The sequence below is a fragment of the Callorhinus ursinus genome, unplaced genomic scaffold (assembly GCF_003265705.2).
Source record: "Callorhinus ursinus isolate GAN/ISIS: 27379988/994484 unplaced genomic scaffold, GSC_fseal_2.0 scaffold21, whole genome shotgun sequence".
Taxonomy (NCBI): Eukaryota; Metazoa; Chordata; class Mammalia; order Carnivora; family Otariidae; genus Callorhinus; species Callorhinus ursinus.
The window spans coordinates 20,843,944-20,856,019 of record NW_027397083.1 but is presented as its reverse complement, the minus strand read 5'-3'; the positions used below and the strand labels follow the sequence as shown (position 1 = coordinate 20,856,019).

At 35.6% G+C, this 12,076-nt stretch overlaps 1 protein-coding gene across 2 annotated transcripts in view; it reads right to left on the bottom strand.

Annotated features, from left to right (window-relative positions):
• Nucleotides 1–12,076, bottom strand: part of KIF18A (kinesin family member 18A) — an 80,191-nt gene that overhangs the window by 43,087 nt on the left and 25,028 nt on the right. For both annotated transcript variants that reach the window (XM_025879421.2, XM_073904829.1), the window contains exons 10-11: nt 11,817–11,979; nt 5,858–6,022 (exon numbers count right to left, since the gene is read on the bottom strand). In XM_025879421.2, coding sequence (XP_025735206.1) covers nt 5,858–6,022; nt 11,817–11,979 — 328 coding nt within the window. The remainder of the gene's footprint in view (nt 1–5,857; nt 6,023–11,816; nt 11,980–12,076) is intronic.

Below are 12,076 nucleotides of genomic sequence, written 5' to 3'. Positions count from 1 at the left end.
GAGAGCTATGCCAAGAAACTTCCTCTTGGGGACAATTCCATTTTAGCTTTTCAATACTCCTTCCCAAACTGCAGTTGGCCAATGATTCTCTAAAAGCTTAAAATTGTTTTTTCTTCTTCTTTTCTTCAATACTTTCTATGCCAGTGGTAGGCACTATGACTGGGAACAATGTCATTCGATGAATCTGAGATATAGTGAAGTTGGGGGTTGTTTCTTCACATGATTTATGATTATATTTCACCCTTTAGGGAGTCAGGATGGTGTGATTAGAGCACTGGCCTGAGTCAGGTGGTCTTAGAAATGCTCTCAGCCAGGACACAAATGCTACCTTAAGCTAAAATCAGTCTTGATAGAGATCAGTTTACTTGACTAAAATTTAAGAGCTTTACTAGATTATCTCTTTAGTCTTTTCCAGTTATAAAATTCAATGATCCTAATGGTCTGAACATATTTGCCAAATATTCCATCTTTTTTCTTAAAAAAAAATCCCTTCTTTAAATATTTCCCCTGATAATTTTATTATCTTCTTGAATTACTTGTCTCTTAAAAAGACAAGCCTTGATTGTATAATTATATTAGTCAACAATAGGCCTTGACTAGCTTGTCATCTTTGGAAATCCAAGTTTACAATCTGAGTCTTTTCTTGTCTTGATACACTAATTATGGAATCTGATTGGAAGAACATGGTCTATTCAGAGAACTACATGTAGGTTAGTAATGGCTAAAGTGAAAATATAATGAGAGATTATATATAAAACTTGAGAGGTACTCAGACCTGGGAAATCATAACAGAGTTTATATTAAGGAGAAGGCACTGAAGAGTGATATGCTCAGAGTTACTTTTTAGAAAGCTCATTTTCATTATAGTGGAATTTGAATGGAAGCAAAAAGACCAAATGTACTAGTCCAATAATGGGGGGCAGGAGTCTGAATAAGGGTAGTGGCAGTGGGAGACAGAAAGAAGTGAATAGATTTGAGAGGTTAAGGGGTAGATAATGCAGAAAAGGTATAGAGAAAAGAGCACCAATTTGAAAGTGACAGTACTGGGTTTGTGTCCAGAGTTACATGACTGTAGGTAAGTCCTTTTGCAAAGTTATGCCTCTGTTTGCTTATATCAGCTGTGAAAATATCCATGGAAAAAAGAATTGAAAGTGAAATTAGGGTGGTAGGAATGGAAGCAGTTTTAATTTTATTGTTTTTCAAATTATTTGTGATGAAATTCATTAAAAAAATAAGGACTTAAAAATAAGTTCTAGGTTCACAGTCAGTCAGGTGTGAAAAAGTTTTCCTTAAGGGAGTTATAGAAGACAGATGGCTAGAAAAATTAAATCTGACCACATTGAAAAAAATGTAAATTTATTGAAAATAACCCAAACAATATTAGTTTATAAACCCAAACTTTATAAATGCTACTAAGTAGACAAAGAGGCAAAAACAAATTACCAATTATAATACTAATACTAAAAAGAATACTATAACACTTTTTAAATTGGGAGCTTATGGTAAATATGGGAATGCAAAGGCAAAGTAGTAAATTTCTACAATTGATTATTTTTTTTTGCCTCTTTAATGCTAAATAAGTACTTCTGTAATTGGGATTGGGTTATAAATTAGAATTTTGATTATACAAATGTAAGTATATTCTAAGTAAAGCTAGTGAGAAGTAAAAATACTGTAGTAATAACATTTTAAACTAGAAATACATGTACTAAAGTTTTAAGATAATGTACTAATGCCACTTGAACTATATACCTAAAAATGGTTAAAATGTTAGTTTGTTATATTTCACCAAATGCAAAGAATTTTTTAGACCCATCATGAGAAAGATTTTGCTCTATCATGGCAAAGGTAATAGTAATAAGGAGAACTAAGTAAAGAAATAAATAAAGAAAACTAAAGACTCTTGGGCACCTGGGTGGCTCAGTTGGTTAAGTGACTGCCTTCAGCTCAGGTCATGATCCTGGAGTCCCAGGATCGAGTCCCATATCGGGCTCCCTGCTCAGCAGGGAGTCTGCTTCTCCCTCTGACCCTACCCCCTCTAATGCTCTCTCTCTCTCATTCTCTCTCTCTCTCTCAAATAAATAAATAAAAATCTTTAAAAAAAAAAACTAAAGACTCTTACTAGTTACTTTAAACCAAGATAAAAATAGTAAGTTACTGCCTATGTTCTCCTCTAGGATTTTGATGGATTCCTATCTCACATTGAGGTCTTTCATCCATTTTGAGTTTATCTTTGTGTATGGTATTAGAGAATGGTAGAGTTTCATTCTGCTGTATATAGCTGCCCAATTTTCCCAGCACCATTTATTGAAGAGACTGTCTTTTTTCCATTGCATATTTTTTCCTGTTTTGTCAAAGATTATTTGACCATAGAGTTGAGGGTCCATATCTGGGCTCTCTATTCTGTCCATTGGTCTATATGTCTGTTTTTGTGCCAGTACCATGCTGTGGAAAGAGCCGAGATGCCCTTCAACAGACGAATGGATAAAGAAGATGTGGTCCATATATACAATGGAATATTACTCAGCCATCAGAAAGGATGATACCCAACTTTTACATCGACATGGATGGGACTGGAGGAGATTATGCTAAGTGACATAAGTCAAGCAGAGAAAGTCAATTATTATATGGTTTCACTTATTTGTGGAACGTAAGGAATAGCACGGAGGACATTAGGAGAAGGAAGGGAAAAATGAAGGGAGGGGGAATTGGAGGGAGAGATGAACCATGAGAGACTATGGACTCCGGGAAACAAACTGAGGGTTCTAGAGGGGAGGAGCGTGGGGGGATGGGTTAGCCTGGTGACGAGTATTAAGGAGGGCACGAATTGCATGGAGCACTGGGTGTTACATGCAAACAATGAATCATGGAACACTACATCAAAAACTAATGATGTACTATATGGTGACTAACATAACATTATAAAATTAAATTAAATTAAAAAAATAATAAAATAAAATAATAAATAAATAAATAAATAAGGTAAAAAAATTTAACTCTAACCAAAATACTTGTCATTTTGACAACGATAGTCTTAAAAATGAGACTGCTTTAGGGGTGCCTGGGTGGCACAGTCGTTAAGCGTCTGCCTTCGGCTCAGGTCATGATCCCAGGGTCCTGGGATCGAGACCTGCATCGGGCTCCCTGCTCAGCCAGTAGCCTGCTTCTCCCTCTCCCACTCCCCCTGCTTGTGTTCCCTCTCTAGCTGACTCTCTCTCTATGTCAAATAAATTAATAAAATCTTTAAAAAAAAAGAGACTGCTTTAGATATATGTCATCTCTAACAAATAAGTAAAACAAATATAAGTGAAACAAAACCAAAAACTACCATAAACATTCAACACCTGTTGCCTTTCCAAGAGAATAGGCTCTTGTGCAGTGAATGAGAAACACGTACGTGACCAGAACTATCAGCTGTTTTCTCCGAAAACTTTTCACTCAGAAGGTGGCTTGGGTATTCTGATAGGTGCTCTGATGGCAGTTGTTTCATTCTAGGACGAGCCTTTACAGCTTTAAACCTAGATAATCTCTAGTACAGTTCATTGATTAATCGTCTGTTTTCCTTACTACCTTTAAGTTATGTAAATATGTCTGTTCTGTCATCTTAACATGAATACAGTATTTTAAGAAAAGTGTTCTTTAGCTTTCTTCCAGAGTATTCTTAATGTATAAATGGAAAAATGACTTTAAAAAAGAGCAAAATTATATAAATGTGACCCCCAACCTCCCGTCTCCTAGCTTTTTGATCAGATTCTCAAAGGCATCGATGACCCAAAATGGTCAGAATCACTGTTCTGGAGGAAAAAGAGAAAATGTATTTTGTAATGCAGCTAACTCTTGCATTCCCTTTGTATACACCTTTTTTTGGCTATTGACATCCACGTTACAGATGTTTAGAATATTATTAAACTATTATTTTTCGACCATCTATTATGTGTTATGTGGTGCGAGGCCTTTGCATATAGCATTTCATTTAAATATATTTTGAAGATAAGAAATTAAGAAGAAAACAAAGTTAAACAACTTGTCCAAAGTCATACAGTTAGAGTTGGTATTCAACACAAATATTAAATAACAGAATGATTAATCACTCCAACTCCAAAGTCTATTTTTTTCCCAATATTTACATTCTCTCTGTAGGGAATATTCTAAAGTGCTTTATCAGTTAAATTTTACTATAAAATATTATTAAATTACACTTTGTGCTATATTTAATATGTAATCTACTGACTAACTGACTGTGATGCTTTCAGAAAGCTATTTTGAAGACTTCTAGAATTACTAAGGTGTAGATTAAGTTGTTGGCTCACCCTCAATAAATCTCCACACTAAAGAATTATTCAATCTTCATTTGTCTTTGGTTTTCTTCTTAGGAAACAGGGTATCTGCTGCTTGCTGCTCATCACTCCTTTCGCTACCTTGACCGTCATCATTGACTGCTCCTGCTAGTCTTCTCCCTCCCTAGTCTGAGCTTTAACACTAAAAGGATGGCCATTTATAGCGACTGCTAGCCAGCCAGAGAATGCATTCCCCTAGTCATGATGCACTGGATAATAACTTTTCAATTACAACAAAAAAATTGTTATCTTTAAATATTAACCATTACAACCTGCATTCATTTGCTACTGAATATATTGTACTTATTTTACCTGTATTGACAATCAGTCTAGTGCTTTTTTGAAATTTGAAACTTCCAGAGGACTAGATACCAATTAGCTAATACACAATATTGAAATTCAGAAAAGCATCATCAAAATAAAGACTCAGACACTCCTCCTTTTAAAAAAAAGAGTGCAATGAAGTTATTCTTTTAAAAAGTAATTGGTATTTGGATCAAAATTAGTTACTTTGTAGCAGGTGTCTACTTATTGCTTATGCCATATTCATTTTCCCCTCCTTTCTTATTAAGAAAACTCTAATTGTTCAGGGTGATAATGTATCCAGCAAAAACATTCACCTTTCCATATTCCTATTCATATTTCCATATTCCATATTCCATGGCTAGGGATAGCCATGTGACAATTCTAGTCAATAAGATACGTCTGCTAGGAATTTCTGGAAAAGCTTTTACTCTCCCAAGACTTCCCCATTTTCTTTCTCTCTTCCTCTTCTGGCCTAAGTGTGAACTTGAGACTAAAGATGGAATAATGATATGGCAACTATGAAACGACAAGTGTAACAATGACACTGATGACATTTTGGAGGTGCTATATTAGGAATAAACTTCATATTCTCAAGACTTATTGTTAAGGGAGCAAAATATAGTCCTGACTGGTAAAGGCAATAAATAAAGTCATATTTCTGTAACCATGTGGATAAACACAATTCTTATCTGATTCAGCCATTAACCACCATTACCCATCACTACTCTTTATAATCTTTTGCCATTCTAGATGGAATATCTTCAGTTTAGTACATATATGCACACACACACATACAACTTTCAAATCAGCTTTTGTTAGCTATGATACAAGTAAGGGTGACCACGTTTAAAACTATTCTTCCACAAAACCTCGAGTATTAAAACAAACTGAAATTACCTAAATGATGAATCCTCAAGTACAGTTTGATTACTTTATTCTAACTTAAGAGCTATCTCATCAAAGGATGTAATCGCTGAAGAATAACTTTACTTAAAAGAACTTTACTCTTCAGAAAGTACAGAAAAGGCAAATTTATTGGGTAATTACAGAGGAGAAGGTAAAATGAGTAAAGGTAAATGGTAAAATAAGACAACTAAATCTCAAAGAGATGGAACAATAGTTGTCTTATGAGAGATATATACCCAATGACAAAGACAATGGGTTTAAAGAGCTCAGTTCTCACAAATGAATCTGAATACATAAACAATTCCTACCTTTGGAATATGACCATTTTGACCTAAGAGTTCCATTTCAGTCTTTACACGATGGAGCCAATTAGTATTCTCATCAAATTGCTTTAATTCCTCCTCTCTTTTCTTCTCTAGGTAGCAGCGACGAGTTTTCAACATTGCAAGTCTATGATCTCGTTTGCAAGTAGCCTGAAAAACAATGCATTTAATAGCTTAATTTTTGTGATATTTGATGTATGTGATATTAGTAAAGTAATAAATTTTCTCATAAGGGTGCAACTGTAGTCTATTACGTTAGGCTATACTTTTGTACTTAAAGCTATTTCCCCTTTGAAATCTCCACAATACTCCTGCTTGCAGGAAAATAGGAAATTGAGCTGTGAGTCATTTTTATAAAATTACATGTTGCGAGTTTATGGCTTTAAGAATTACAACAGCCAAACTGAAGACTGTAGCTTTGTGTATGTGCGTGCGCACACTAAAATACATTCCTTTAAATGCCGCATTTGAAAAGTTCATACAAGGTCTGATAATTGCCATGATTTCTTTACTCAGATCAAAGCAGATGCACGTCCTACTCTTTCCTCTCCTCCAACCTGAAGATGGGAAGAAATAACTCTGCTCTGATTTTGCCTACAATGCCTGTAGATAGGCCGGTGCAAGTGTTAGAAAATAGAGCTTATATCAGAGTGCTCATAAATATCTGATCTTACCTGATGGTTGGCTCAGGATCCATAATGGGTATTCTGAATATTTTTGGTATTTTATGTAGGCATGAATCTGGCCTTTTGATTTCTTATCCCAACGGTCTTGCACACTATCACGGGAACTGTGAGCTGAACAGCTTGATCTCTTTGGGTTATTTGAAAACAGATACTGAACTAAAAAATCATCAGATATGATGGCTGGACTTGAAATAATAAACCCCCAAATTAGAAAAAAGCACCTGTAGCTGGTTTTGGAAGTAGGAAACTATATGAAAGAAAAAAAGAGCAGGGACTACCTTGAACTTGGTCAAAGACCTCTTTAAAAGCTAAGTCCTTCTTCCTTACTATATTTTATAAAACATGTATTAAAATTTTGGGGAAAAGCCAGGCATTAGAGAAATTTGCTAAAATGTGAAACAATATAACTCTTCTCACTACCTCGTCTTGTTTGCTTTAGAAAACATAATTATTTTTCATTAAAGTGTTACTTATGTTATGCAATGAGCTACTGGTTTTAAAATTAATTAATACATAAATATATTTTTATAAGTTTCAGTTTGAGTATTTCGTATAGGAATATTGGTAGATGGAATTCATATGAATAAAAGCTCTTTTAGGTCCTAAATATTTTTTTTAAAGAGTAAGGGGTCCTGAGACCTGAAGTTTAGACCCACTACTTTAACAGAAGGTAGGATATGTAGCCTCTTGACTTTCTTCTGCTATTCAGGAGGTGTGGAAACTTAGGCAAGTTAATCTCAGTGGATCTTTAGTCACCTCATCTGAAAATGAACATAAAAGTATTGTACCTGCCTGAAGGAAGACAGTTAAATCAAATTATCTTTACTTTGCTTTAACATTTATAAATGTTGTAGGAACTCTTAGAAACCAGGGCAGGAAATGCTCTAAGGCTCTCATGGCAGCTAATATTTAATACCAAAAGTTTTTAACTGAAAACCTCCAAAAGTATGTTTTTGAGTTTTTACTTCTAAATGTCCATCAATGGGTACCTGGTTGGCTCAGCTGGTTAAGTGTCCAATTCTTGATTTCAGCTCAGGCTGTGATCTCACAGTCTTGCTCTGCGCTCAGTGTGGAGTCTGCTTGAGATTCTCTTTCTCCCTCTGCCCCTCCCTCCTTCACGTGCACACACTCTCTCTCTCAAAATAAACAGAATCTTTAAAAAAAAAAGTCCATCAAGTGGATCCTTTATGATGGTTCTCTAGGGGGACATTTTCCATCAGGGTATTCCTACTGAATCACTGTTCTGAAATAAATAGCAAATAAGTGTCTGGGGATAAATGCTAAAATATGCATGTTAAACCCTGACATTAAAGCAAATGCTTCCCATTAAGGTTTCAAAAGAGCTTTATATATTTTATTAACAAAATCCCCGGAACATCACAAAACTTCTTGAGTGAGAACAGACAAATAATTCTAAAATTTAGGTGTTACTACTGCTTTGTGCAAAAGGACCGCTAACATAGTAAACTCATTATTTGGCTAAAAATATTTTGCAGATTACCTTTATATGGCCATAAAAATCACCCAAGAGCTTCACTTTAATTCTAATCTCAGAGTCTATCCTGTAGAACCATTTATGTCTGAGTCAATGTTATGAGATTCTTTTAGCGCTTCTGATAATAAACCACTTTTGGACAGGATCCAAGACAGATATAAAATTCCTTGCCCTAGCAGGCAATTTAGTAAAACTATAGTTTGATACTTTAGCATGTAAAAAACAAAACAAAAACTGCCACCAACAAAAACACCTCAATCTCTACAGATGTCTTCCTATGTTTGTCAGTAATTTAATTACAACAAATACACTTGAGGTTTTATCTCCATTGCTTACCTAGTCTCATAAGAATAGCTATAAGAATTGGAATTTGTAGACTGAAATGACGAAAAGTAAGAAATCCTAAAAGGCAAGTAGGTCAAAAAAAGGCTATTAAGCAGAATACAGATGCAAACAGAAAATATTTTTTAAAAACCCAGCCAAACCCATTCTCCTACTCTTGTCTTAATAAGTACTCATATTTTTGATGTCAATCAAATCTTATTAAAGTGGTTTTTAAAAAAGGCATTTTCAATAAGATAAGGCAAAATAAATGCATACTCAGTAAGTAAATTACTAATTTTGATAGTATAGTTTAATAGCTACTGATAAACTGTCATCAATGATATATTAATGAATACTTTATGATTAATTTCTTAGCATATCATACTCTGCAATTTCATAGTCTGAGAAAAAACTGAAATGCTAGTTTTTTAAAGCACTCTTTAAAATTTGATGGCTTTCAGACATTAAAAAAATGTAAAATTTTTATATATAATTATTACTTATGGGAAGGTAGGTAAAGGAGAAACACATTTTGGGGTGGTGGTCTAAGAGGATCAGAAAATTATTTATAAGAGACAGCTTTTTAATAAGTAATATGCAAATGTATCTTACGTACTACCTGTGTAACTAATTTCAAAAAATAAATAAAAATAAAATTAAGCTTATTACCAATGAACAACAAAACTGGGGGGAACAATTATTAAAATGTTTACTTTTCTGCTCTTTGGTGATCTGGAGTTGCATACACCCAGGTTTACATTATTTTTTATCCTGCTTAGATCTGCTTTTTTTTTTTTTAGATTTTATTTATTTGACAGAGAGACACAGCGAGAGATGGAACACAAGCAGAGGGAGTGGGAGAGGGGGAAGCACGCTTCCCAGAGTAGAGAGGGAGCGGGGAGCCTGATGCGGGGCTCGTTCCCAGGACCCTGGGATCATGAACCTGAGCCAAAGGCAGATGCTTAACAACTGAGCCACCCAGGCGCCCCAGATCTCCTGTTTCTTGAACTTACATCTTATTGACATTTGATTAGTCCTAGAAAATTCTAAGCCTGAAACTTTGCATATTATCCTTTCCCCTTTTGCATTAATATACCTCCTTCAGAATAACTATTAGAAAAATGCATGCAGGGCGCCTGGGTGGCTCAGTCATTAAGCGTCTGCCTTCAGCTCAAGTCATGATCCCAGGATCCTTGGATTGAGCCCAGCATCTCGGGCTCCCTGCTCAGTGGGAAGCCTGCTTCTCCCTCTCTTGCTCCCCCTGCTTGTGTTCCCTCTCTCGCTGTCTCTCTATCAAATAAATAAATAAAATCTTTAAAAAAAAAAAAGAATGCATGACTTTTCAATTTGTCCTTCATGCAACATCTTGTTCACATTTGCTATCTTTTTATCCTATATTTGATATGATTTCCTCAGGTCTCCCAACTCCCAGAATTAGTCTCTTCAGCTTATCTAACACACAAAAAAGGATAGAAATAATAGGCTCTGGAATCAACTTGCCTGAGTTCAAATCAGAGGTCTGACATCTACGAGCTGTGTGACCCTGAGCAAGATGACTTCTCTGTGCTCAGGTTTCCTCATCTTAATTATGAGAATAATATTACATTTCTCATAGGGTTTTTTTTTTTTTAAGATTTTATTTATTTATTTGACGGAGAGAGGGGGCAAAGGCAGGGGGAGTGGGAGAGGGAGAAGCAGGCTTCCCACCAAGCAGAGAGCCCGATGCGGGGCTGGATCCCAGGACCCCGGAATCATGACCTGAGCCGAACAGAGACATTTAACGACTGAGCCACCCAGGCGCCCCTCTCATAGGGTTTTCTGAGAATTGAGTTAATGAATGTAAAGTATTTAAAACACTACCTAGTATTGTACCTATAAAGTGAACTTCCATTTTTTTATATTTACTTTTTTTTTAAGATTTTATTTATTTGAGAGAGAGAATGAGATAGAATGAGCATGAGAGGGGGGAGGGTCAGAGGGAGAAGCAGACTCCCTGCTGAGCAGGGAGCCCGATGTGGGACTCGATCCTGGGACTCCAGGATCATGACCTGAGCCAAAGGCAGTCGCTTAACCAACTGAGCCACCCAGGCGTCCCTAAAGTGAACTTTTAAACTTCAGTGAATAAATCTTTAATTTCTGGAAATTTCATTTTTTTTGTATGTTTTCTTTTTGTATGTTCTTTTGATGTTGAATTCCTTTATCATTAATTCCTTCTTTGACATCTTTAGTCTTTTTTATAGTTTTTATCAGATTGCTCAAGTGTTTGAAATTTTGGGAAATCTGTCATTATTTGCCAAATCTGCTGACTTGATTATGGTGGACTGTTTCACCATGTGCTTTTTAAATTTTGGACAGTGGGTTCTCATTAGTGATTTGAACTGAGGGTCTGTTTCACTGGGCTGATTCTGTATTGCTCTGCCCAGTTCCCCAAAGATTATTGCTGCTCTGATACCATTTTCTATGTTAATTTCTCACTTTAAGGATTTACTAAATAAAACACATGGATTATAAAAGTTCAAACCGCAAATCCTTGGAAAGAATATCTATAATGGCAGTCTTTAACATCTTTTTTTTTTCCTTTTGAAATTTTTTTGAAGTAGGCTCCATGCCCAGCATGGAGCCCAACACAGGTGTGAACTCACGACCCTGAGATCAAGACCTGAGCTGAGATCAAGAGTCAGACACTTAACCAACTGAGCCACCCAGGTGCCCCAACAGTTAGTCTTTAAGTGAAACTTTTTCTTACCCTAGGCATGGTTCCTTATCTTTCCGTGCTGATTGGGAAGATGTTTCTTCATGGCGTACTACCAATATGAAGAGTACAGGCCTCTGAGGTTCCCAGTTTTATGTAGGGTCTGCCATTTTTAACACCCTGTCTCCCTTGGGTCCCTTACCTAAGAACTGGTGTACATCAAGGGTAGGATACTGGGAGAGGTCTGCGTGTGTGGAGGGAGGGAGGGCAGTGTACTACTGCATGAAATAATAAAAATGAGTAAAAGATGGTCTGCCTTTCTAAGCACCATGCAATGGAAATTCTAACAATGTCAGTGATAAAATATTCTTTCCTGGAAAAAAAGATCTGCGATTGGTCTAAGTTGTAAATTATTGCCTGCATCTGGGGTTTACCGCTCCCACTGTCCCACCTTTGGTACCCAACAGTGAGGGTGTTAACTTCATGTTAAGTGTTCCATCAACCCTCACAGAAGCAACAATTGCGATTGAGATTTTGTTTTATTTGGTTTCCTTTTTCTTTCTGACACTTAGGAATTTAATTTTCTGTCTTGCACACTTAACTACGAATTTAAAACAATGTTTGATACATTTCCTCCAGCATTTCCAGGTGTTTGTAGTGAATGGGTAATTAAATAACATTATCTATCACATTTATAGAATTAGAAGTCCCTATGTGTTTACATGTCTAAAATTTAATTATAAATACCTTTTCTACTTTGTCTTCAGAACACATCATTTCAATTTGCTTGTGGCACTGTTGTTGATAGAATGATTTAAGTTCATTTTCTTTTAGTAACATTTCCAACTTCAGATATTCTTGCCTAATTTCTTCTCGATTCTGGAACAAGCAGTTCAGAATTTCTTGAAATCTACCAAATATAAAACACATTATAGAATCTGACTAATTTTTTTTAATATTTTATTTATTTATTTGACAGAGAGAGATACAGTGAGAGCGGGAACATA